At 41.8% G+C, this 27,981-nt stretch overlaps 1 protein-coding gene across 1 annotated transcript; it reads left to right on the top strand.

The window, feature by feature from the left end:
* Positions 1-187: 187 nt before the first annotated feature.
* On the top strand, positions 188-27,981 carry LOC128510347 (prospero homeobox protein 1-like). The gene is made up of 6 exons (XM_053482570.1): positions 188-789; positions 3,632-5,564; positions 9,103-9,208; positions 11,675-11,821; positions 15,039-15,233; positions 26,280-27,981. Exons 2-6 carry the CDS (start codon positions 3,703-3,705, stop codon positions 26,463-26,465), a joined length of 2,496 nt encoding a protein of 831 aa, XP_053338545.1. The 5' UTR covers positions 188-789; positions 3,632-3,702; the 3' UTR covers positions 26,466-27,981.

Raw genomic sequence — 27,981 nt, 5'->3', positions numbered from 1 at the left:
CAACAACAAAAAAAAAAATCCTTACAAGTCCTGTCCCCCTTTTTTTTCCCTCGATGATTTGTCAGGTAAGGGGTGTTTTCTTTCCTTTCCTTTTTTTTCGCTCTCCTCTCCAAGTCCTCAGAGCGCACCGAGTTCCTCGCGAGCCACCGTCCGCGGTTCTTATTGGTAGGCGCGCGGTTACATCACAATGGCCGATGGTGACGCGGAGTTCTTTCCTGTTTCCTTCGGCCGCGTCTTTAAGTGGGTGCCTGCAGTCGGAGGAGCGCGTGTAGAGAGCGCTTCTTCTTCTTCTTACTCTTGCCTTTCTTTCGCTCCTTCTTCTTTTCCATCCTCGCCACCGCCGCGCAGCCTGTGCGCGCTCCCGGACACCCGGCGCCGCGCACTGCCCCAGCGCAGTGTATTCCATAAAGGAACAGAAATCTCTCTTTTTTTTTCCCCTGTATGTGTGTGTGTGTGTGTGTGTGCCGCGTTCACTCTTTTTTCCCCACTCATCTCTCTCTCTCTCTCTACCTCTCATGCTCTTTCTTTCTCTTTCTCTCTCTCTCACACACACACACCATCTTGCTCTCTCTCTTTCTCTCTCACTCTTTCTCTCTCTCTCTCTCTCACACACACACAAACACACATACACGCACACACACTCATTTCCCACGCGCGTCGCCCGCTCGCTCCCGTTACTTGGGGAGAATATTTTGTGCGCGGGGGTTTGATCGTACTGTAAATAAAAACAAATAAAAGAAAGAGAAGAAGGAAGAAGAAAAGGACATTTCCATTTCCCTTTTGAAAGAGGTAAGTGACTCTTGACGAGTTTTACAGCTTTTGTTGTCATTTTTTGTGTTGGGTTTTATAATACATTTAGAGTCTCGAGATTTTCACTTTATTATTATTATTTTTTTTTTTTTTAAAGAAATGGAAAAGAAAACGAAACTTATAACCGTGCAAGGCGTTCTCCGCAATCTCAATTAAGGAAGTTTCCAGGGATGGAAACAATCCTCCTCCGTGTGATTATTATTATTATTATTATTATTATGATTTTTAAGAGCAGTCGTGTGTTTTTTTTCTTCCATGATTGTTCCGATGCATTGATCATGGAGTTTACGGATGTTTGAAATGGTGTGCGGTCTCCACGTTACGCGTAAGCACGTCTCCCCTCTTCGTCCCTCGTCCTCACGCCTCTCGTCCGCAGTTGTGGAGCTGTGCGCGTTTTTACGCGTGGAGTTCTCACGGTGCTCCGGTGCGTCCGTGTCCCCTGGGATCTCTCCCGTTCTCTGCACCGATTCAAACTTCCTTCAGCTCAGTCCCCCTGTGGGCTTTGTGTCTGTGTACGGGGTTAGTCACTTCAGCAATCAATCAATCAATCAATCACACCTTTAATCTTCATATGCATGCTGGTTTTATCATTTTTACGCGCAGGACCTACAAACTGAATTAAAACCCAGAACAGAATTCAGTGCAGTAAAAAGTAGTTCTAAAGATAATAGACTAGTCTCTGCGCTTTTTATCTGTGTGTGTGTGTGTGTGTGTGTCAGTCATTCAACTCGTCTGCACACTGCAAACTATCCAACACCAACGAATTCTCTTTATTATTATTATTATTATTATTATTATTATTTCCCCTCCTTCTTTTAAGCCATGTTTGTCAGTTTCAATAAACGCGACCGAGAGGAAGTTGGAAGTTCTCATCCCCTAGTCTTAGTTCCTCGTTCGTAATTCCGTGAAATTTTGCGTCTCGTGCGCATGCGCGGACGGGGAGACAGGTGCGCCGTGACGAAAGACAGGTGCTGGAAGTGCATTGTTTATACGCTCCGTCTTGTTTTCTTGTGCGTAAACGGACGACCTTCGCCTTCATCCACTCATACATCCATCCATCTATCATCCGTCTCTTATATCACAAGTTTTTCTTTTTCCCCCCCCTGGTATGAATAAAGTGCTGATAGATAACCGGAATGGGACTTATTTTCTAAATATTGACCATTTATCATCTTTAAATCCAGAAAAATAATTTATGCATATATATTTTTTTTGTCATTTGCAAAAAATGAAAGAATTAAAGTTTCTGAGGATAGGCACTGCTTTTTTTTTTTTTTTAATCCCTCCACCGTGTCCGAGCTCTAAAGTCAAGTTCCAACCAAATTATTGTCTTAAAGAAAATGAAAATAAATGTTTTAAGGTAGAAAAAAGAAGAATTATGTGATTATGTTATATAAGTCGAGAGAAAATTAGTTGAACCAAACAGTGGCCACATCGGAGACATTATTTTCTTGGATAGTGTTATATGAGATGAAAATTTAACCCTTTATGATATAATTCATATATTAGGATTTCTTTTACAATTTTTTTCAAAAATAAATTTTAATACATTTATTTTTTAATTTTTTAAATAAATAGTTGTTTCCTATAAGCAGCAACTCCTTACACTCGACACCGCACACGTACACTATACTGTTATATACTGGTACATCTGTTATTGTTGTTTCCACACAAGCAAACAATACTTGCTTTTGTTGTTTGCCTTTTTATGCACAGGTTCAAACTTCCTCCAGCACATTCTAATTTAAAAAAATCTAATTTAGTGCATGATCGACAAAAGATCATCTTTTAGGTCAAAACTCGTTCAGTTCCCTTTTATCTTTAAGGAACGTTCTTACATTCATCCTGTAAAACATGAACATTTCAACAATTCAAAGTTTTTTAATTCATAAAAAAAAAACTTTTACAAGTGAGGCATTTAAACATCTCATAAGAGTGCAGTGCAGGGATTGATAGAAAAATTGATCAATCAATAGTCTTAAGTTCTATTTAGAACAAATATACAAACATATAAATTCATGAACATGAATATGCCTAATTCTTTAGTCAAATGTGAATTTATTTGTGTTGTTGATAACTATGATAACCAGTACCATGGATTTCCTTCTATGACATAAAGCACATTTTTTTCTTCTCCAAACATTTTTTTTTTATTCTTAATATGCCTTCATTACTCTAATCCCAGATAAATGAGGACAGTAGAAAGACGATTTACATAATTTTATGCAGATTTTTGTTGTTGTTGTTGTTGCTCTTGTTTTCATGCGAAGCGACAATTGTTGCTTTGTTTTGTTACTAGGGCAGGATACACAATGTAGGACTTTGCTCGTGTATGCAAAACTGAGGTGTTAACCCCCTCTCTTCTCCATCCACACCCACCACCGTACACCCATTTTCTCTCTGCTTATACTTCCTGTTCCAGTGTTCTGACCAAATTTAATCAAATTTCATGTTTGCAAATGCGTATGTTAAGGATAATTTACGACAAACCAGCTCCGTCTTCCGCAGACATGTTTAAGAGGTACATACAACATTTATGCTTTTAAAATTTTAACAAAAGCAGAAGTTGTAAAATGTATAATTATTATATTCTGTAAACAAGTGTGAAATATCCTTAGGAGAAAATAGTTTTTTTCATTACTGTCATTACAGTCTATCCTTTTTTTTTTCAATTTTTTATTTGGAGTGTGTTTAAACAATTAAACAATAATTGCTGAATTAAAAAAACAATAAAAGTAATAATTTTTACAAAAAAAAATAATGCTGATCAACCATGTTTTGTGACGCCCCCACCCCCCCACCCGCCTGTCCTTTCTTTCAGCAGGTCACTGAAATTTACCAAAAGACTGTGAGCCCTGGCCTTTGAGAGATGGCTCAATAGAGGCACCAGGGATGCCGGACCATGACAGTGAGTCCCTCCTAAACCGACAGACCAAAAGAAGACGAGTGGACATCGGCGTGAAGAGAACTGTTGGCTCGACTTCCACGCTGACATCAGCAGCTCCTATTGACTTCATTGCCAGCCGCACATCAAACACCGCAATCATTTTTGGGGCCATGAACGCCCATCATAGTGGAGAGCAGGATCTCCTGGAGTGTCAAGGGGTGCAGCTTGGACACGGGGACTCGAATGAGACTAAGTCCAATGTGCTCCGGAAGCTTCTCAAGAGGGCCAACTCGTACGAGGACGCAATGATGCCTTTTCCTGGCGCTACCATCATCTCGCAGCTATTAAAGAGCAACATGGCAAAAAATGGAGCTGGGGGAGGAGTAGAGCCAGGGTTTCCTAGTAGTGCTCTCTCCAGCACAGGATCCGAGGTGCCCCAAGAGGACGCATGCAGTAACTCATCCCAGGAAAGCCCTCAGGAGTGTCTCTCACCGTTCAGCCGCCCAACTTTGGGTCACTTTGACGTTGAAAGACTTAATGATGAACACCTCCGAGCTAAGCGAGCTCGTGTGGAAAACATAATTCGTGGAATGAGCCACTCACCCAATGTAATGATGCCAGCAAACTCCAGCTCAAGGGAACGAGAGCGGAACAGTGAAGGAGAACCTGAAGGTCCCCAGCAGCCACCTAGCCCACGAGAGGGCTATCGTGAGAACAAGCGCAAGCAGAAGCTTCCACAACAGCAGCACAGTTTTCACCAGCTGGTGTCAGTGCGGAAAGAGCAAAAAGTGGAGGAGCGCAGGCAGCTCAAGCTGCAGCTTGAGGACATGCAGAAACAGCTGCGCCAGCTGCAGGAGAAGTTCTTTCAGATTTACGACAGCACTGATTCTGAAGGGAATGACCCAGATCACGATGGAGGGAACCTCTCTGAAGACAGTGCACGCTCTGATGCTGGCCTCATGAACGGAGATGTTGACGAACGCCCCATGCACGATTCTGCTGCTGATCATTCAGATAACGAGATGTCAGACTTGGATCCAGGACATTTTCTGGACAGAGCAAGGGCACTGCTAAGAGAACCGGCCCTTCTTGATGGAGAGAAGCCCAAAAGGGAAAGCTCACTAAAGGGCAAAGGTCCAACCTCTATGCATGCAGAAGGCAAACAACTGGCAGAGACCCTGAAGCAGGAACTGAACTCTGCCATGTCTCAGGTGGTAGACACCGTAGTAAAGGTCTTTGCGAAACCTCCGCGGCCTCTCCCACAAGTGTTTCCGCCTCTTCCTGTGCCTCAGGATCGTTTTGCCGTTAACGGGGACAACCCCAACTTCCACACAACCAATCAGCGCCTGCAGTGCTTCGGAGATGTCATAATCCCCAGCCCACATGAGTCATTTGGTGGAGTCCCGCTCCCCAGTGCCAATGATCAGACAGAAGCGCTGCCTTTGGTGGTGCGGAAATCTGCAGCTGAGCATCACCACCAGTCCTCAGCAGTAGGTGCTCATGGGGGGCACCACCATCCCTCCCTCCATCCCTCTTCCCTGTCAGCCAACATGGGCTTCAGCCCACCATCTTTCCGCCACCCATTCCCCCTCCCTCTAATGGGGTACCCTTTTCAAGGCCCACTTGGTGCCCCATCGATAGGTTACCCGGGCAAAGACAGAGGCTCACCTGATTCAATGGACCTCTCACGGGATACCACCAGCTTACGGACCAAGATGGCTTCCAACCACCATATGGGGCACACCCGAGCCTGCTCGCCAACCCACCCAGGGAGCACAGCTGAGAGTCTGTCTCTGTCGCTGATTAAGTCAGAGTGTGGCGACCTCCAGGACATGTCTGATATCTCGCCATACACAGGGAGTGCAATATCCTTTTCCTAGCAGTAAATACATTATTTTGTTTAATGTTGATAATGACATGTTGCATGCGTTAAAAAGCCTTTTTGCTAGTAGATGGGGCATTTAAATTGCTATTCACTTTACTTTTCTCTGTCTCAATTCTGTTTACTCAGTTCAGACAGATTATAGATTACCTGAGTGACCTCCTTTAGGTTTTTTTTTTAAGTTACACTAGCTCCTTCTTATTTCCAACTCAAATGACTTTTTCTATCAACTTGCCTTATGTCATACATTTAAACAAGTTTAGTTCCCTTACATTTACATAGTTTAGATGGCACCATGATAAGATAATACAGGCCAGGGTTTCAGGTAAGAACAGGTTCTAACACAGACAGTACACCTTCTAGCACACTTAATAAGCCTGATGCTTAAACAGAATCACCTCTTAAACCCAAATTTATTTTAAGAGATTTATATTATTTTCAGCTCCTCAGGCTATGAATTGGTGTCGACTATGACAGATGTTTTTGTTGTCAAACTTTAAAGTTCATTTGAGGACTCAAAGTCTAACCCGCTGTCCGTTTTTTATGACTGACAGGTTCCACCTCGCAACCCTCATCATATCCTATTATATATAAAAAAAAAGACAGAGGAACAATTATCCCTCCTTTTCATTTTACCCCCTTTGGATTCATAAAGATCGGTCAACAACCTGAGGGCCCTCAGCTGTTGCTTGGCAGCCAAACAATCTCGCTCTTTTTTTTTCTTCTGTCTTTTTTTCCCCCGTTCCTTTCTTTTCTTTAAAGCAGGCATTAACAGGTGTTTGCGGCTGTATGTTTGTCTTTCATTACGCTGCCTCGTCTTGTCTGCCAAGCCAAGGGCCCTACGCTCTCCACAGCCGCCCCATCAAGAAAGCGGTAGTGAGGGGAATAAAGGAAAAGAGGGATGGAAAGCAATTACAGTAAGGCAATGACCGTACACAGCAGTTACTGTGTGTTTTATGTAGCAATTTTAAAAAATCACTCAAAATGGTTAGGCTGTTAAGAGAAAATGTAAATAAAAAAATAAAAAATCTGCTGATAATTGCTAGTAACGTGTGCTTATGCTAGGTATAAAAGGAAAATTGTTAGCAAGTTCGCTTATTTACAAAAAAGAAAAGAAGATAGCACTAAAACGTTACAATAATCAATGTAACTGAAGTGTATAGCCTTCTTTTTCTTGAGTTTACAGCATTAAAATCTCTGGGTCTGATAAGTAGGTAGGATGTAAAACTTCCTTTCCAGACAGTACATCAGCCCTGGATAGAGATATGATAGCGCTAGACACACTGGCCTGAATATATGAGCTTGAGGAAAGTGCTAGAAATGGAAATGTTATTTGGGTTTGTAATGTGCTTAAGGCATCACAGATTCAAGATTAAGTAAAGGTATGAGGGCAAGAGAGAGAGAGAGACGGGGCGGGGAGGATTGGATTTGGGATTGTTTGGTTAGCCTGGGAATGGGGTTATAGCCGTGTTGGGAATGGGGTTAAACTGTGAACGCTTGGACGGAAATGGGGTTAGCATGGACTTAGAGATGGGGCGTAATAGTTCAGAAGCAATTAGGATGGGATTATGGTTCTGGTTATGAATGGGAGACTATATGCTATGTGATATTATACTCAACAACAGAGTTCGATTTGGCGATTTGGCAATATTGTGAAACCTCGAGCACTGGCAGGTGAAAGTTTCCCCCAGCGCGACCGCTAGGCTACTGGCGGCCAGTCTGTTTGACAGACACACAAAAGGGCCAGAGCTGGTTTCAGAAGAGGCAGGGCTGGGGAGGAGGGTGCGGAGGACTCTTTGTCTGGCGAAATCGCATAATCAGCCATTTTGTTGTGTGGCGGAGGTTAGGGCAGGAGAACGTCCTCTGCAGGAATGTCACACTCGGTGCCCGCTTCGCACTTACAATGCGTTCTTAGCTTAAATAGATTATTGATGAATGCAGAACGCATGGTGGAAAAAGTGCAGATCGGACCGAAACACCCAGACGACTGGCCAAGCAGTTTTTTCTTCTTTTTTCAGCTTTTTCTCCCACGCAAAGAAAACACTGATAACCCACGCATTCGTGTCATATCTCGCCCCATCGCATCTCGTCACGTTTATATGTAAAGAAAAAAAACCCTGACATTATACTGTGCGTCTGTGTTTTTAAATGTAACAATGACCCATAGCACATAAATTATGCTTAAGTGGGCAGCTGGTGCCACATTTCTTTCTTTATTTATTTGTTTATTTGAGGTGATCTTGAGAATCATATCATATCTTTATAAAACTTGAAAGAGATCAACCTTCTCCCACTGCTACGTAATTAGGGAAAGTAATTCTTTAATTCTCAACGACAAAAAAAAAACCCAAAACAGAAACGCTAAATGTGTTTAATGTCATTGTTGCGTGTTACGCTGCAAACGTGTAACTTTTTATTTGTGTTCCCAGTGATAAACTTGTCATCAGCTTTCATGTTGAAATGTAGTTTTTTGTGGTTTGGCATGATCCATTCATTCACGGCGCTGAATGAAGTAATGCTGCAAAAGAAAAGAGCAGCTTGTCCCTCTTTCATTCTCTCTGGCCTTTGTGCTCATAAAGCAAGACCAGATGGTGAGAGAAAAAGGGAGAGAGAGAGAGAGAGAGAGAGTGAGAGAGAGAGAGAGATAGAGAGAGGGTGGGTAAGACAAAGATGCGCTTTTCCAACTAATCCCCCCACCACCACCACACACACACACACACACACACACACACACAGCCCCACCACCCTTTTCTCTCATTTCTTTTTTTTCTCTCCCTCAATTATGTGAAGTACTCCACTCGTGGTTGGTCTGAATCCGCATTATCTTTGAATGTGTGCACACTTTATAAGACTTGTTTATGTTTTCGTGATTAGCCGTATTTACATGACAAACGTGTCATTTTACAGTCATATTGCAGCTTCAAAGCAACGTCTTTAGACGCTCTTACGCTAGCCCTTGAACGTCACGGCCAAATTGGTGCCTACAGAAATGAAATGGGGTGGCAAATTCGCTGTCATGATGCCATACCAAGAGGCTGCACTCCAGAGAGAGAGAGACAGACAGACAGACAGACAGAGAGAGACTGAGAGTAAATTCAAAAACAAAAATGATGCTTTACTTCAAGACAATTCTGATCAAGCATATGTACTTTCAGATGTAATTTCATAATGTGACCTGAAACCTGACGCCGAAATGAGAAACACTAAGAGTCGCTCTGGGTTTTTGTCAGCCCCTGAGGCCTTCTCCAAAGTGCTTACCGCTGTATTTGTAGGTGACATGCAAAACGATCTCTCACTCTTTTACATCTGAAGGAGGAGGTTGGCTGAGGCTTAGGGCTTAGGGAAAGACGTTGCTCGCTTTGCCTGCCTAATGGCTTTCTCATGTAAAACTGGCTTTTCTGCGGTGGTATATTGGCCGTGACGGCGCAGCGCCTTGAGTAATGATGATGACAATGGCAAGCAAATCCTGCCTGCTCTCTGTTCTGGGCTCGGCTGCTTTTCCTTAACCCACTCATTTGCACATTCAGGAAGGGCTTTCCCCCAACCACCTGAAGAAGGCCAAGCTCATGTTCTTCTACACCAGGTACCCCAGCTCCAACATGCTCAAGATGTTCTTCTCCGACGTTAAGGTGAGTACATCGCCTTAGACCTTTAATGGTGATTATCATTATCATTATTGTTATTGTCATTATGATTTGGAAGGAGATGTGTGTGCGTGTATGTGGGGGGGAGTTGGTGATATGGTATCGGCTTACCTCACTTGTCCAGGTGAGTTCACTTACAAACGTTGGGCAGCCCACTGGTGGCGTTAGGGAAATGTTAAATGCCACAGCTGTTGCTATTGGTCAAGGCCGGTGGAGATTAATTCGGAAGGAAAAAGGATACCGGCACGAGCCGGGACAGCTGCGAGCCAGGTAGAAGGGTGGGTGGTTGGGTATTTGGACAGTAAGATGGATAGGAGTGGAGGCGCCTAGATTAATATTCACTAAAAACGTCAAGAGGTTTGTAATCGGTTCATGATTGCAATGTCGTGTCCCAAGTATCTACCCATCTCAAATCCACACGATGCTCTGTAGAGCTTCAGAACATACCTATGCTGATTCAACTGATTAAACCTTGGCAGGAAACAGTGTGTGCGTTATGTGTGCACTAAACCCTGTAGCACATTCAGGCCATCTTATTCAAATCACCCGACAAACTTCCTCTTTTTTTTAACAGTTGCTTATGGGTAACTACTGCACCGGCAACAAACATCACCAAACTAATACCATGGCTGAAACCTGCAGTTACATCAGTGATGCCGGCAAAAACTAAGAAAATGAGCACTCAATGAACAGATTTAATCTTGTCTTTTACCCTCCCACACAATGGTTTTTAATAACACATGGAATTTAAGCATATATTTCGCAAAATACACAAAATATGTGGTGTTTCCTAACAATAACAATTAATGATTTACCTTTTGGCTAAGTTTGTCGTACATTAAAACTCCGTTCCGCATCATGAATAACATACAATCTTCTTCTCATGATCTTCATGGAAAACTGTGTGTGTTCAGGAAACAGGGCTAAATGTGGTAACTTCTGGAAAAGGAAGTTGACGTAAGCATAAGACAATCATATAATCGATGTTGGTTATTATTGTTATAAATTTTGATAAATGTGGAAGATGGAAATCCGTTGGCGTGAACGAGACTTAATTTGTATTTAAAATGTCACAACGCTAAAACGAGCTTTCTCTTTCCTTATCAATCGCTCCTTTTTTTCTACCTTGCCTTTCTGCGTCAACAAACCGTTTCCTTGTTTCCCCACAAATGCTTAGCATTCGTGCCATCAGTGTCCCTTGCTTTATCAAAACTCACATCTCCAAGGGAAAGATGATCGTCACGTACAGTACGTATACAAATGAACAAAATTTCTCCTAATCTCGCATAGCATCCATGAATAATCTCATTCCCTCGCCGGCGAATTTTAACCGCGGTAAAATCCTCAGCGCGCACCTATACAACACAAACAATTTCTTCAAATTAAATCATCAAATTATGACATAAGGCAGGATAATGGCCCTCTGAGTGCATCCAAACCCCACAGACCGTTTGTTCCCCCCCCCCCCCCATAATCCTCGCTAGCATTAAGGTTGCGCTTAATTGAACTAGATTAACATAACACCGAAACAAGGTCAAATTGTTGGCAGCATTCTCTCTGCATGGCTTTGTTCGTAACTGCGTCACGGAACAATAGATGGCACGGATTTTATCTTTTTTCCCCTCCATTCCCCCCCACACACACACTCTTCCATTCTCATGGGGATTCACTACTGTCCTTATAATAGTTATTCATTAGTCATTCATTATATTTCCATATCTCATGAATATCAATGCAGGACATGTTGCATGTTAAAGACTACCCACTGTCATAAAGGGCTCTCATTATCTGGAGTATAAGAACGGTGGGAACGTCCGCGTAGCTTTCGCTTTGCTTGTCGCAGGTCTGTCGGTGCGATGAGGGTGGGAATAAGACCACCCTAGACTGAACGGACACTTGTGGAGAGCCCGCTAATTGGAATGGTTAGAGACCTGTTGACTTTTGACCCGTGTGGATAGACTTAGTCGGAATTAGTCACACGTCAGGAAGTATGGCGCGTCGTGTTTGCGTTGGATCACTTTGTACGCTAACGAGACACACAAGCTAATATTAAGGTTAATTTTCATGAATTAGTGAAAAATTAACATGGGGGGGGGGGGGATTAATCCTTAGATGATTCTTGGACACAAAATGTCGTGCTAATGGTATGATATTTATTATGCAGGGTGTTCAAGTCAAACCGGGACGTTTAATTGTGCAGAATAACAGAACACAGTTATGAGAGTAGAAACACCCTGTAATGTTTCACTCGTGCTCAGACACCATCGATGTAGGAATATTTGTCAATATGCAATCTGAAACACTGGCGTCCCAGGAACTCCTTTAATTGCCCAAAATGTCTAAATGGCTCAGGATTCTAGGGGGGCGGGGGGGGGGGGGGGGGCGTTGTTGATGAAGCAACAACCCCCAGCTAAGCTCCTGTAACATGCAAGTGAATGATTGTGTGTACAGTTCCCACAGACAGATGCATCTCTTCCACAAGTTGGCGACAAGTTATCCATTGATTTTACAAGGATCAGGCATTCCACTCGCTGGATGTTTACGAGAACGACTGCAGTGGGCTCTGAGCCACCTCGGCCGGGATCATCATTTACAGACGTACGGCTTTCGTTAAAACTTTTGCACCGTTGAAATATTTTATGGCAGCTAAAGAGTTCCATCGCAGTACTGTGCTTACCTTTATTGGCGAGTCCCAGTTTGATTTGAACACCCTTTGTATTTTTAAAAATATTAATTATACTTTTTCCCGTAATTTTTACATTAATGCAATTTCAAAATACACTAAATTTGTACAACTTGTCAGCAATCAGATTTTCTTGTTAGAAATAAAAGGAATATTAATATGTCATGAAGCAAAACTAAAATAAAACAATTAAGCAATAATATACATTTTATGTGCCTTTACAAATGCAACCAGTTCTATATTGCAGCAAGTTAATAAAAAAAACATTATGTTAATTAAAAAAAAACATTTACAGTTAAGATGAGTCAAGCAAACTTAATTAAAAAATTACTTGACCAGCTAGGCAGCTGTCTGTCTTTTTTCAAAAAAGACAAATTTTTTCAAATTGTCATAAAGTGTGCTATGAGTAGGTTAGAATCTAGCTAAGATAATTAGCTTAAAAATAATAATAATTTTAAACCCTGACCCGTCTCTCTCTATATCATGCACACAACCATTTAATCATCACGTTGAATCGCAGGGTGCCAAAAGTTTCTCACCTCTAACAAATGATGTACTAAATGCTACACAGTGGTCCAGGGACAATTCCTGTGACAATTCACAATTGCAGGCTTCTTTTGTTTTTCTGCTGATGCTACAGTGGAGAGGGATGTTTTTCTTTTCCCTCTTTAGTTCACCAGCAGAAAGTGTGTGTGAGCAAGTGTGTGTGTGTGTGTGTGTGTGTGTGAGATATGGTTTAATGCTGGCGCATGATATAACAGACGTTGAGGTAAAAAGAAAAGTACACAGATGACTTCAGAGAGCTGGACCGTACAGTAATAACAATTACCCCTGACACACACACACACACACACTTGTTCTCCGTCTTTCTCTCTCACACTCTTTCGCTCTCCGGTGGTGTGACAGGAAAGGTCTTTGTTGTGAGTGATGAGGTCATTGTCAGTGATTTACAGCTCATCATAAAGACACACACACACACACACACGCACACACGTACGCACACATGCATACACCCGTCTGTCAAACCACATGCTCAGGTTGAAAGGGCTAGGCCAGATCGGACAGACCTCCTCATGGTGGTCACTCACTTGGCCGTTTTTTTTTTTTTTTGATGATTTTTTTTTATTTTCTACCCATCTATTTTTAGTTATATAATATAATAGAATATCATAGTTATAAAAACATCTTAAACCATAATAAAGTATTGTTTATACATAGATCACACAATTATTAATGAGTGAGATAGATTTCAGTGGCTAAACAGCTGATTGCTAATGCTGATAGCGTCTAACTTTCTCATTTCAGAATATCTAGGATTAGTTTATCTCTCTCTCTTAGTGTGTGTGTGTGTGTGTGTGTGTGTGTGTGTGTGTGTGTATTTTAGTGCCAGACTCCCGTGTCAGTACTTTCTGAAAGCTAGCAAACAGTGTCTGCGTTTCATTTGTTTTCTAGACTGTGCGCGTGGCTCCCCTTTTTGTCTCTCTGTACCTCCTCTCCGTCCACCGTCCATCCCTCGGTCACTAGCGTCCCGTGTCCTCGTTCTCTCTCCATTTCTGTTCCTTTCGTCTCTTTTCTCTGAACAATAGTACCGTCTAATCTCCATGTAAAAGCTGCTTCCCCTCCCTAGAGGGCTGCTTGCCCGTCGTTTTGTCATCTTTTTTCTTTCTTTCTGAAAGACAGGAGATGAAGGAGAAAATGGGGGAGAATGAAGAGGGCCTTTTTTGTTGGGGGGGGGGTAATTAAAGAGGTACGAGGGGCCCATTTAGCTCTTATCAGCTGTTGTTTGTGAGAAGAGTTTTCTTTCTGTCTCTTTCTATCTATCTCTATCTCTTCCTCCCTAACCCCCCCCCCTTTACCCCCTTCCACCTCCTCTGCGGGTTCATTGCCCTGATGAACTGTAACCCAGTGCTCTCTTAAACGGTTTAAGGTTGTATTGAATTTGGCAGAGATCATGCCCGCGGGGGGAATGGTAGATGAAGGCAGGCCGTTGATTGGTGAATGGGTTTAAGCTGATGTTTGAACTCCCCGTGGGTCCGATATGCTCTTTTTTATGTTGACTTTATCAGTTTTCTGCTCAATTATCCATCCGAGGCTCTTGCAGCTGAGGGCTGCCCATAACTCACCACCCCCAACCCCCTTAAACTCACCCCCCACCCTCCATGCCCCGTCCAGATTGCCTCCTCGACTCGTGTAGAGAGAGAGAGAGAGAGAAGCTTTTCTTTTATTCATGTAAATGATGTTAATGATATTTCCCAGCGTCGACACACGATATGTGATTATGAAGATTTGATTAACAATTAACCCTACCCTATTTTACCCAGAGGAATACTTGCTAACAAGGATGGAATTTCTACAGTGTTGTGGTGCAATACGTCTAAAGAATACTATCACAAGTGTCGAAAAAAAATAAAAAACCTTTGTTATAACTCATTAATACTAAAACAAGAAGAAACAACGATCAAGCCAAAAAAGGCTATAAATAAATAAATACATTAGTATAGTATAGTATAGTATAGTATAGTATAGTATAGTATCTTATGGTATGGTAAAGTTTAGTTTATTATGGCATGGAATAGCATAACGTAGTATAGTATGGTAAGGTATGGTATTGAATGATGTGGTGTGGGATAATCTTGTATCACATGGTATCAGTGTACTGTAGTATAGTATTTATTGCTCATTCATGGATGGTGTCAGATGAAAATGACCAGACTGTTCAGGGCAGACTCAAATAGTCACTCGTTGCAACTGTGATGAACTTAAAAGCCTCTCAGAATGCACAGTCCACTGAACCTTAAACAGAACTTTCGGAAAATTTCAAGTGAATCAAATCCTGATAGCTGTAATTAATTATGATATTGGCCATCACTCTAAGTTTACCATATAATTCAGCTGAAAATTTCAGTCCCTTCTAGCATTAATAGATATTTTTTTTTTTTTCAATCCTGCTATAGCCACATGCAGACGCTGGCACTAAAAAAAACGAATTAATCCGAGAGCCTTAGCTGCTAATCGTCCTCATATCCTTCACTACATCGTTAAATCGCACTGAAATGGTATTTAATTTCAGGTTATATGTAGCACAGATGTCCGTGTCTAATGGACTCTCTTCGCTCTGTCCCTGTCTCCCAGTTTAACCGGTGTATCACGTCTCAGCTGATCAAGTGGTTCAGTAATTTTCGGGAGTTCTACTACATCCAGATGGAGAAGTTCGCCAGGCAGGCCATAAACGACGGCGTGACGGGGGCTGAAGAGATCGCCGTCAGTCGAGACTCTGAGCTCTTCAGAGCTCTCAACATGCACTACAACAAGGCCAATGACTTTGAGGTACATGCACACACACACACACACACACACATGATGAAAAGATAAAAAGATGTGCACAAATGTGCTGGGTGTGTGCCTAGCTGGAATCATTTGGACACTGTAAGAATGAATGCCTGCGATTTTACTGTGCCATAGTGATTAGAGAGCGAGAGTGAGAGAGGAAAAAGAGAGAGTGAACCAAAGAGAGAGGAAGCGAAAGACAGAGAGAGTGTCCTGTGTGTCCGGAAGGTTAGTGCAGTCCCCTGGAAGGACCAGGTCTGCTGGCAAAGCACTTCGTCAGAAAACACCTCACACTGGAGTAGAGCAAGGTTATGAGTCCTGCTGCTTCAGAGAGAGAGAGAGAGAAAGAGAGAGAGAGAGAGAGATGCCAGGTCGAAAAAGAGAGAGACATGTGGGAGAGGGAGGGAGGGTCTGATGGCAGGGAGAAACAGAGAAAGAGAATCAGAGAGAGAGAAACTGGCGAGAAAAATGGCCAGTTGAAAGGAAGTGAAGTGAGAGTGAGAAAAAGAGAGAGAATGAGAGAAAAAGTGAGAGCTACAGGGTAAATGTATAGGTGAGCGAAATAAAGGTGAGGAATGAACCTGTGAAAATACCTTGAATATAGAATAAATTAAATTCACTTATCAACTTTTTTTTCTCTCTAGATTTGATTTTTTTTGGACAATTTGTTATTAATTTATAATTATCATCAATATTATAATTCATAATTAATCACATTTAGCCTCGGTGAAGCTAAAGTAAGCTAGTTTGTCAATTGCTAATGTTAGCCAGTCCATCTATACTTCAGCTCTTAAAATGATCAATTGCTAACAACACACAGCCAACAATGAACCATATTAGCCGCAGTTAATCGCTTAACCCAAAAACAACCTGCTCACTGATTATTTTCCACGTATTGCGGGCTAACGTTAAACATTAACTAAGCATCTACACTTAGCAAGCTAGTCATAAATAAACTACAGATAAACTAGCATACAGTCGAATAAGAGTTTTGCTGGCTAATGGCAAACTCAGCTAAACCGCCAACAGTCTCATTTAAATGATATACAGCAGGTTATTAAGATGTTTTTTTTTAATGTTAATGCATAAAAATGGTTTTATGTTTAATTTTTTATGGTAAATTTTATGTTTAAATAACTTTTATTTAAAGGGCTTAGCCAGCTAGATAGCTAGATAGATAGATACAAACAAGGAAACTGCTTTTCTGGCTAAGAAACGTGGCTGCATAATTTGCTAATGTCAAACTTAGCAAAAGATTTACACTTAGCAAGTGGGCATTATTAGCTTAAGGTCTCATTTAAATAACGCACAGCTTTGAGATTTTTTTATTCTATGTAAGCTTTATTGGTCCAAAGACTTAGCTTTTGTTTGGAGAGTCAGAATGCTAGCTACAAACTAGCATACAGTTTACTGAGAGTGCTTTTCTTGACTAGAGCCAACGTTTTAACGGATCAGCCTGGCTAAAAGGGAGCTTATATTGAGATTTTGTTGTATGAGGTTTTTTTTTTTATGATGTATAGTTTCGACACTTAATAACATCAAAGCACATCATATTTTGGTATTAAACCTGAACTTGCAAGATCAAACTCACTTCCTGTTTGGACCTGAAATGCGGTGCGCTTATCTCGTCTCACGTAGGTTTTCTGACTGCTATCAGTGCTCGTAAACATTATAATGATCTGGAATGATCAAGCCCCCACCTCCCCGCGCAACCACACACACACACACACACACACACACACAAACATTTCTTTCCTCTTCTTCTTTTTTTTCTTCCTCTTGCTATTTAACCCGCCTATCTCATCACCTTTCTTTTTCCACTGACCGTTTGCCTTTTGAAAGAAAGGAGAGGTTGTTCCTTCTCCACACCTGACACCCACACACACACACACACACACACATAGAGACACTCATCTCAGGGTGCAGGAACTTAAGGTTTCATGCTCGAGATGATTTCCATATATAAACGAAAGATTTGCCTACGGAGAGGAGATGAGTGAATAAGTCTACTGTTGTTCTGTGAAGTTTTGGTCTGCATGCGTGCGCACGCAGGAGTGTTTGTGTGTGTTGGCGGGAGGTAGACGGGGCTGTTTTGCATATTAAGGATTTTCTCAGCAGGTGTCTGATGGATCTAATAGCTGATCAAAACTTTGCACAAGGAAATTATGCCAAGCCATGCAAATCTTTACAAACTAACCCACCTGACCGTACTCTGTGTGTGTCTCCGTGTCCGTGCGCCTGTGATATGATGTAGAGGCAGAAATTGTGCTGGTTGTGAACTTACATGTCCCCAAGATACCCAATCTCCCTACCTGGCTAGATCACTATTCGAAACACGAGCTCGTGCTGAATCAGCATCGCGCACACACACACACACACAGCAAGGTTTTTTTTTTTTTTTTTTTGTCCCGATCCATGTACTCAGCTCCACCTTGCGAGTCTCTTTAGCCTATATGAGTGTGTCCTGTTTCTTTGCCCACCTCCCTCGTCCTCGTCGTCACCCTTCCAAACCCCCCCCCCCGTCTGTCTCTTTTCTCCACTTTGACGGTAATCAGCTCTGTCACTGATTTCTTTCTTCGCTCCCTCGAGAAGCCTTTTGTAATTACTGTTTGCTACTTCCCTCATTCCCTCTCTCGCTCTCCTTCTCTTTTTCTGCGCCCATCATTTTCTTCTTATGTTTTCTCGTTCCTTTCATCCTCTTCAAATGCTTTTCTTCCGTTCCGTTCCTCTCTTGAGCCCATTAGGAAGTTTTAATGACATATTTTTCCCCTCACGGCACAGCGAGCACAATCGGCAATTAAAGCATCTTCATTAATTACTCTTTCTTTCTTTCTCTCTCTCTCTCTCTCTCTATTTTTTTTCGCTCCTTTTTCTTCGACTGTTCGCTCTGTATTCGTCAGCTCTGTCCACCAGTAAACACTAACACACAACCTTTCAGGAGCCACTTCATTATTCAGTACAACAGATTTTATTTTATTTATTTATTTTGTGAATCGCATGTTTGTTTTCCACATCTTAGTGATAGAATAATTTTTTCTGACAAAGCTCTCATAAAACGTTTAGGCTTGAAGAGTAACGAAGGATTTGCTTCAGACGTGACCTATTACGAGTTAGCGACTGATCCATGGTAACAGCGTTGATTCTTTTCCTCCAACGCCACGTCCCAAAGTGTTTCATTCCACTTAAACCAACATTTTCTATTCATATACAGCACTGTGTACTGAACTTTTAACTTTAGCCTCTTATTTCTACATATTTTGCTTCCAAAGAGCCAGATCATTTTTCTATTTTTCAATGTAGTCTTGAGGAACAGCTCTTCAGGCCACACAGTGACCTATTAAACATTCAAGCCCAAAAAAATGCATCTAACTTAAAATGCATCTATAAAAAGCATGAACCAGATGAGGACAGATGATCGAACAGACAAGAGGGGAAAAGAGGTTGCTGCTAAGGTTGTTATATAATCAACCAGGTTTTACATTGTATCTTTAGGCATTTCAGAACCTTCAATTTCTTTCATTTAATCTTCATAATTTTATTTAATTTGATATGAAAAAATAGGGGGGGGGGGTCAAGACTTTGACACATTTAGAGTCTACGACACAAGTTACTTCTAGTTATCGCATATTTTTTAGACTCCTTTCATAAAGCTTAAATCTTCTACCTAGAATTATAAGATTCAATTAATGAACTATAATTTATTTATTTCTTTATTCATAGAAATATACAATAAAAAAACAAGCACATTTTTGGATAAAAAAAAGGAAAAGGTGACTCACGATTTAAATAAAAATAGATATCTTAAAAAAAAAAGAAGAAGGAGAAGCTTGGGATGTAAAATGGTGTGTGTAAGTGTGCATGATGCTGATCTTGTAATAGCTTATTCCTATCTACATTACATCATCACATTTATAAAGACTTACAAGACCGAAAAAAAAAAAAAGACAAAAAAGGGAAACCTGTAATTCAGCGCTTTTTACATGGCGGGGCTGGACGTGTGTGACTGCCGGTCTCCCTGCAGGCTGGAACGTCTTGCCTAACACACTCCAGGTCGTCTTGTCCATGCCAGACAGAAGCACTTAGTGCCAGAGTGCCGTTTCTCCCCCGTGGGCCCCGGGGCAGGTGGAGTTGGATTGGGTTTGAATGAGGTCGTCTGCTTCTTCTCATATTGCCCTCGACACGACGGACCAGATAAGCCATTTAGCAAAGACAAAAGGATCTGATTCAGATGTGTAGCCGCTGACTGTCACTTTTGCATGTTTTTGTGCACTTTAGGTGAAAAAAATGTGTCGGATCCCAGACTCGGGTTTCAGAGTCCCGGAGAGAGATTTGCAACTTGTTCTTTTAATTGCGCAAACACTCCTTTGTACCTGCCGGTGAAACCTGGCCCCTTAGCCCCCGGATCTAGACGTGACCTTGTAAGAGTCAAAGTTTGACTAGCATGCTCTGGAGTGGTTTCCATCTGCGTAGGTGTGCGTGTGTACGTGTGTGTGTATATATGAAATGAAGCCATCCCAGACCCTTTCCCCTAGGCTGACATTAAAAGATCTGGTTTTTGCTTTAATCTGAATTGATCTAAAGTGGCCTCGATCACGGCTAAAGACTGCTGTCCTGACACAGCTCTAAAAGGAAACACACACACACACACACACACACACACACACACACACACACACACACACACAAATATATGCTGCATCTTTTCTCCATCCTTCTTCCTGTCTTTCTTGACTTCTTTCTTCAAGTCTTCTTTGTCCTTCCTCCATCCTTCTCCTCCCTCCCTTCCCCCTCCCACCTCTTGTTCTCCCTTTCCACCTGCTCGTCTCTCCATCCTGATATTGAGATGCAAAGGAACAGCTTGTCACATTCAACATGCTCAAAAAAAAAAGAAAAAAAGACCTTCCCCCCACCGAACCTCGACGGTACGGCGAGCATCCGTGCCAAGGAGATTGGCGCACACTTGGCAGGGCCGAGAGTGCCAATGGCCTTGTCTCAAGTCCTCCCGCGTCCCCTTTTTCCACCCAAATAGATCTCGCCAAGATGGTGGCCATCAGTGCTGGCTGGACGCGTCGCTCCCCCGTGGTGTGCCCCTCGGCTCTATCCTCAGCCCAATGTTAATCTGCTCCATCCTCTATAACCTTGTGATTGCGAGGGAGAATACATAAAACTTCTAAGTTAAAAAATATCCTGTATCCCACCACAGCATTGGTGATATGTAACACTTTTTCCATAATGTTTAAAGCGTTGAGAAATAAAACACTTCAGAATGATCACTTTTAAAACAGTGACTCCATTTTATCACATCACTTTGTTGTTTATTATTTTGCTAAAACAGCACACACTGTGCAAACTTACCACTTATTCTGGAAGTCAATTTAGTTTTACATAGTCTTTTCTTCTCTTTCCACTTCGCCGATGCTCCAGATGTCTCTGCTCCCACACCCACGTTTCCTCCCATCTCACACCCCTCACTCCCTATCGTTATATGCGCTTGTGACTGTTTGACTCCAGGGACCTGTTTGGTGACCCTGCTTTGCTCAGAATCAAACCCAATCTGGGCGCCATGTGGAGGACGTTACAAGACAAGAGTTCCTCCCTGCTCATCTGTAATGCAGATTACATCGCAATCTGCTCGCCACAGAGCTACCGTGCAGAGGTTAGAGGCGCGTATACATTAGCGAATACAAGATATCCAGCATGCGCGACTGAGGCGCGGAGGCGTACGTCTCCGGCAAGACGACGTTTCGGGTGTTTAGATGGCTTAGTAAGAATATTTACATTTATAACAGTCACATTAGCATTCCTAAACTGCTAGCAGGCTTTATATATAATATATAATGCATAACGTAACAGTGTCGGATACCTGTCATTATTATTAGATTTTTAATAAATATAGATTTTTTTATATAAACAATTGCTTCAAAATTTTTAAATAAAAATATTCATATTATGTTATAATATTTTATAAATATAATAATATTTTAATATATTTTAAAATATTTTATAAATTTTTATAAAATAGGAATAAAAGGTAGATATAAGTTAAATCTATTATCACAGTTTTTTCCCATATTTTTTTCAAGTTTATAATATGAATAAAAAATATTTAAATTATAACTATTTATAGTTATTATAATAGTATATAATAAATAGTAACTATTTCGAATTTTGTATATATATGGTCCTTTTTTTATTTATTTTGCCTAATTTACTTATTTATTGCTATTGGGCAAATCAGATCAAAGGAAAACTAGATAGGCATAATACTTTTTTGATCTACTTTTTGACTCACACAGAATCATCACACACACTTTCTCTCTCACGCACACACACCTTGAGAAGCAGATTGATGACGTGGCTTGGATGTCCTTTCACTAGCTCTTAAGAGTAAAAAAAAAAAAGAAGAAAAAAAACAAGCAAGTGACAAGGCCATGCTAGAATGTCCAACTCAGCTGCAATGTTTGCCTATCAGGGCAAATCTCCTGCTGGACTCTTCAAGGCTGCATGGTTTGGGAGCCTTGGTTTCAGGGAAAATGCTTATCATGAGAGACCAAAAGAAAGAGAGAGAGAGAGGACTAGATAGACAAACTGGGACTCAGAGTGTTTGGATGTTGTGACACAAAAAGCCTTATCATGGCTTGTCCTCCACTATTGATTCGTCGCTGATAGGAACACCAGTGACCAAACACAGTTTGCTTTTAGGCATCGTTGAGAAACAGGGTGGATGGGGGGGGGGGTGTTTTTCAGTTTCCGACCACCAATACAGATTTAAAAAAAAAAAAAGCCCTCAATACAAGAACGAACACACACCCTCATCCAGGAGAGCGTACCTGGGCAGTTCCCAGCTCGTCTCGAACGGTCAGGTTGACATGAGAATTTTTCCGTTTCGCGTTCCCAGGCCGCTGGTTAGGGATTAACCAGGACCGCTCGGAGCATGCGGGGTCCGTGAATCCTTCAAGGCCATCGCTGCCTTTATCTCTCAGGGTCAGCTTTTGTTTGGCCAGTGCAGAACAAATAAAAACACGCTCCCAAATGAAATAAGACCGTGTCAAAGAACCAAGCTCAATCCCCACCTCCCAGCCCCCCTCTTCTCCTCTCTTCTCTTTTCTTCTCTTCAATCTCTACCGCCATAAATCTGCGTGAAAGTTTCACTTAGCTACATATGATTTAACACACACACGGCGTCCAGAGTCGGACTTTCCCCTTAAACACACAGACTTTGAGTGAAAGTTGACTTGACAGCTTGTTGTGCATTATAATGGCAGGTTTAAAGGCGTGCTCAGGCAGGACAATGTTCCATTGGCTAATCAAAGGCGAGGAAATCTGAAGCCGTCTGTCGCATCTGAGAAACATAACTCTCATAAAGCTTTCTGTCAGCAGAGAGAAAAAAAAAGAGAAAAGAGAGAGAGAGAGAGACAGAAAGAAAAAGAGAGGTAGATAGTTCTGGACAAGTTCGGTTCTGTCAGAAAAATCAATGGAACATCCCTTAAACCTAAAAAAAACTTACAGTGTATTTGAGGGGAACACATAAAACACACACACACACACACACACACACACACACACATATAGGATGTATCTCAATCAGTATTTGAGTGCCGATAAGTTCAGCACAACACCTGCTTAAGATATTCTAAGATTGACCTAAACGTGTGCATGTGTGCGCACATGTGTGTGTGTGTGTTCATCTGCCTGTGCAAGTGTGTTAATATGTGCGAGTGCACACGTTTGTTAATATCACGGCCATGCCATATGCTGTCATCATTACCATACAACTCTTAAAAGCTGTTTATGTGCTACTTCAGAGGAGACTTGACAGGTGTTAATCTGAAATGCAACCAACACCATCACACCCATAACAACTCATCCCCCCCCCCCCCCCCCCCCCCCCATACACACTCACTCAGACATACATGTGCTCAGACATACACACATATACTCCGACACACTCACTCACTTACCTAAAGAAGAAAAAATAAGAAGAGGAAGCATAACTATTTAAAACAACTTTTATATCAGATCCCGAATATTCTCGTATGATTGGTCAGAATTATTATTCTTAGTTTGTTTTAAATAAGAGCGGCTCTAACAGTAATGGTTGCCATGGTGACAACTTTAGAAGTCACTGATTGACATGGAGATGATTATTGAAGGAGTCTCCAGTGTTGGCTCTTTGTCACGATTACATGGTGTTCCACAAAGTTAAATGTAACCACACACACACACACACGCACACACACACACACACACACACACACACGCACACGCACACACACAAATGTCCTCTTTACCCTTTACACACATGGGGACAAAAGTCCCGCAGCGAATAAAGCAATCAGTAGGAAGACAAAACTGGAGAACGGTCGCGCGTATACACACACACACACACACACACACACATCAGTGACAACTGCGTGATATATAGATATACACAGGTTCCCAAAAGAGGCTGGGAAAAGGGTGCTCAGGACAAGAACAAGCTTCTGGCTTCTCCTCTTTTTTTCCTCCTCCTCCTCCTCCTTTTCCCTCCCTCCTCCCTCAGTCTATCTTCATCTCTGTCTTTCTCACCTTTCATTCCATCACTCTATCCTTCCCCCTCAGGTTTCATCCCTAACTGACTGCACCTCTCTCTCTCTCTCTCTCTCTCTCTCTCTCACACACACACACACACACACACACACACACACATATGCTTTCTACCTCTGTCTACTTCCAACCCCCTCTCTTGTTCTCTCCCTCCCTTCCCTCTCCTTCTTCTCTGTCAAGAGGATCTAAAATACCGGTACCCTTTTCTCCTTGACATTGGCGTCTCCCCGCAGTCAGCATTTCGCCGTCCTTTCGTAGCGAAAGCGTCAGGAGAAATTCCGCGCAGGAGTATTCTTAGCAATGCGCCACTCTGCTCTGCTCCTGCAGACAAACTTACACTTAGGGCTGCTTCTACTTTCTGTGTATAACGAAAAGGAAGCACACACACACACACACACACACACACACACACACACGGTACGAGTTTGTACTGTTCACAGTGTACATAGCTATGATAATTGCAGTATAGTGCTACACACACGCGCTAAGAGTTTGCATTGTATTCACAGAGTACATAGCTATGATAATTATAGTATAATGCTATCCACACACACACAAACACACACTTCCTGAGGTCCACACTCGGCCAAGATAGTACTGCAAGATAGGAATGGTGTGTGTGTGTGTGTGTAAGTACATTGCCACTAACCTTGGTGTGTCCTAACACTCTTGATGAGTGTCTGCAGGGCACAGGGGGAGTGCAGTTATGGTCTCACACACACACACACACACACACACTAGATGTAGTCACAGTTACACATAGCCCTTATGTGAGTAGAAGAACCTGACCTGGTGATAGTAGTAGTAGTACTGTGTGTGTGTGTGTGTGTGTGTGTGTGTGTGTGTGTGTGTGTGTGTGTGTGTGTGAGTAAGATAGAGAGACCATACATGTTTGCTTTTTGTGCATTTCATACACAGTAGTTTAAATTTCTGATGTTTATAAATCTGACAGAACTCACACGACTCCTGTTTGCTAAGCGTGTGTTTGGGAAGCAAAGTGAAATCTGAGCCCTAGACAGCCTCGGTTTAGTAATTAACCATCACATCTGAGGTAAATGTTAATATTCTCGATCATTCTGTTCCGTTTTCATCGACGTTCTGCCTTCATTATAACCGTAACAGGTGCACGCTAGCTGGCTAAGTCATTAAACTCAGGGGATTAGCCGCTGCGCTCCTGAGTTTCTTAAGAACGCGTTTCGTTTCTTAAGGCCTCGTTTCGTTCTCGTGAGGAGAGAAGTGAAGCGTGGCTATTTCACTTTTGAGAGGGATATGAGAGTTACGGTGACGATCCGCTGTGTCTTAGATAGGCTACATGACAGGGAACAGATTAGCGCGCAGGCTGCTCCCTGGGCGACTTCTGCTTTTTGGGCTTCTTCTTTCCCCTTTCTTACCTTGTTACATTTCACACACACACAGATTCAAACATTGCCTGACAGTTAGTTCACCTCTTATTTATGAGCGTGTCTCACACACACACACACACACACACACACACACACACAAAGGGACACACCTGTCCTGTATTCACTTCCCATTTCTGTGTGTGTGTGTGTGCGTGTGTGTGTGTGTGTTACTTAAGCTGTACAAATACTGGGAAGTACCACAAGACTGTGTATCCAGAAAGCTGTTTTATAGGAAGTGAGAGCAAGACAATGTGATGTGTAATGCCACATATCACTGTGTTTCCTCATGCCTGTCAAACTGGAGTGGCTGATAAGAAGCTTGTGTGTCTGCCTGCGCATACATATGTACACATACAAATGAGCTATAATATTAAAACCACCTGCTTAAAATAGTGTAAGTCCCGTTTGGGCTGCCAAAACATCCCTGACCCGTTGAGCCCCGGCCTCCACCCTGCGTCTGAATGAGTGTTGTGGTATCTGGCACCAAGACGTTAGCAGCAGATCCTTTAAGTCATATAAGTTACCATGTGGAGCATCCATGGATCGGACGTGTTCGGCCAACACATCCCACAGAAGCAAAAAAACTGTTCAGGAATGGTTTTGAGGAACACGATAAAGAATTCAATGAGTTGACTCGGCCTTTAAATGCCTCGCACATCTATCTGGTTGAGTGTCTGTGGGTTGCGCTGTGCAAACAAGCCTGATCCATGGAGGCCTCACCTCGCAACTTACAGGACTTAAAGGATCTGGGGCTAACGTCTTGGTGCCAGATACCACAGCACTCCTTTAGAGGAATAGTGGAGTCCAGACCTCAAATAAGAGACACCTATACAGGTGGCATTAAGCTGCCTTTATATACTGTACAGTGTATGTATAGCCTTGAACAGAAAGCGCTAATAAGACAGTGACGCCAACAGAAATTTTAATAAAAGGATATTTTTTGACACTTTTTATTTATTATTATTATTATTAATATTGTTACCATTATCAACCTCCGGTTATGTATTCTCCATACAGGAGTTGACGCGTTCTCTCTCTTCCTTTTGTTTTCCTGCAGGTTCCTGAACGCTTCTTAGAGGTCGCTCAGATAACGCTGCGTGAGTTCTTTAACGCCATCGTGGCCGGGAAGGACGTGGACCCATCCTGGAAGAAGGCCATCTATAAAGTCATCTGCAAGCTTGACTCAGAAGTTCCAGAGATCTTCAAATCTCCCAACTGTCTCCAAGAGCTCCTACACGAGTAATGTTTCCCCCAAGACCTCCTTCACTACACCTGATGATTTCAGTTTTTTTTTTTTTTTTGTTTTAATATTTTCCCCCTTATTTCTGTTCTTGTTTTATTTGAATGTATGGCATATGAAGTAGCATTCCTAAGCATTTTTTGCCTTCTTTCCCTTGGGGTGATCTAGTTAAATTTTGAGAATTCTTGTCGTTTATTTTACATATTCTTTTTTTTTTTTTTTTTTCATATTTGATGGGACTTTGATCCCTCTAGGGCCCTTTGACTTTTTGCCTGCCCGCTCTGGAATTACGTGTAATCCTCATGAAATCCCAATACGGAAGCCAAACAACTCAGTGAACTGGTATGACTGATGACTTGGGCTTTGTTCAAACAAGTTTTGAAGTGTGTATTTCACTGGAGAAGTGGGCATTGCATTTATAGGGTGTATAGAATTATTATTATTATTATTATTATTTCTATTATTATTGTTATTTTATTACTGTTGGTGTTCTTGTTGTCGTTGTTGTTGTTCCTGCTTGGGTAAGACTGGCACTTGGAGGTTTTTCTTTCTTTCTTTTTTCCTTCCTTATTTTTCCTCTTTTTGTTTCATGATAAGATTGCAAGAAAATAAATTATTATTCCAAATGTAAATCTCTAACTATATGCAAAACTATATTACAGACTTTACATTAGATTAGCTTTTCATTAAGTCCTCGCCCTGGATTTTTTTGGTTTATATGGGTCCAAGATTGAACATCCTATTTTTGTCTGGCTTTGACTGACAGCCCAATGCACCAACCACAACGATTGAAAGGGCATTGTAACCTCGCCCATTTTTATTATTCTTTACAAAGCTGGCTTTTGTTTTGTTCTGTTTCGTCAGGTCTCTGGTTTGCACAGAAAACACAACTGTAACATATACTGCAATGATCTAGTCCCTCAGCACATAGCATCACCAGCACACACATACACACACTGTCCTGCTCAGTAAGTAGCTGTGTGTGTGTGGCACTTGCTCAGTTAAAGAGGCACGGTGATCAAGCAGGAGGTCGTCAACTCAAGGCCGAGTTTCAGTGCGACTACACCACGGATACAACGTCACATCACGTCAAAATTTAAATTCGGTAGCTATGCACATCTCAAGAACACACATTTAAATGCCCTTCAACTGCTCATTCCAGAGGAATCATTTGAAACCTTCGAGGACGTATGAGAGTGTGTGTACACTTATTTTTCAGTGTGAGTGTTTTTTTTTGTTTTTTGTTTTTTTTTGCTGTGTGGTTATTAGCTCAGTATTTTTATTGTGTTTCTTGAATACTGAATTGCTATGAAAATTAAAAGCAACCATGTTTAAAAGGGCACATAACAACATGAATTCAATCCTTGCAAATGATTTTTTTTTTCCCCCTGGATGTTTCGATTTGAAAGTTTGTACTGTATGGATATGAATTTAAAAAAATGCACTTACCTGTTGTTCAGTGAAAGCAATGACATTGGATTTTATTTAATAAAGATTGAAAATATACTTGAAACAATAA

The sequence above is a fragment of the Clarias gariepinus genome, chromosome 2, assembly GCF_024256425.1.
Source record: "Clarias gariepinus isolate MV-2021 ecotype Netherlands chromosome 2, CGAR_prim_01v2, whole genome shotgun sequence".
Classification (NCBI taxonomy): Eukaryota; Metazoa; Chordata; class Actinopteri; order Siluriformes; family Clariidae; genus Clarias; species Clarias gariepinus.
The sequence above is the reverse complement of the archived record's forward strand: the minus strand, read 5'-3'. Positions and strand labels throughout refer to the sequence as shown.

What these genes read in the sequence shown, in the direction of transcription:
- LOC128510347 (XM_053482570.1), top strand. Translation starts at nt 3,703, where the DNA reads ATGCCGGACCATGACAGTGAGTCCCTCCTAAACCGACAGACCAAAAGA. An exon ending in CGGGATCATCATTTACAGAC is followed by an intron (nt 11,822 to 15,038) that starts GTACGGCTTTCG and finishes CCTGTCTCCCAG; the next exon opens with TTTAACCGGTGTATCACGTC. An exon ending in ACAAGGCCAATGACTTTGAG is followed by an intron (nt 15,234 to 26,279) that starts GTACATGCACAC and finishes GTTTTCCTGCAG; the next exon opens with GTTCCTGAACGCTTCTTAGA.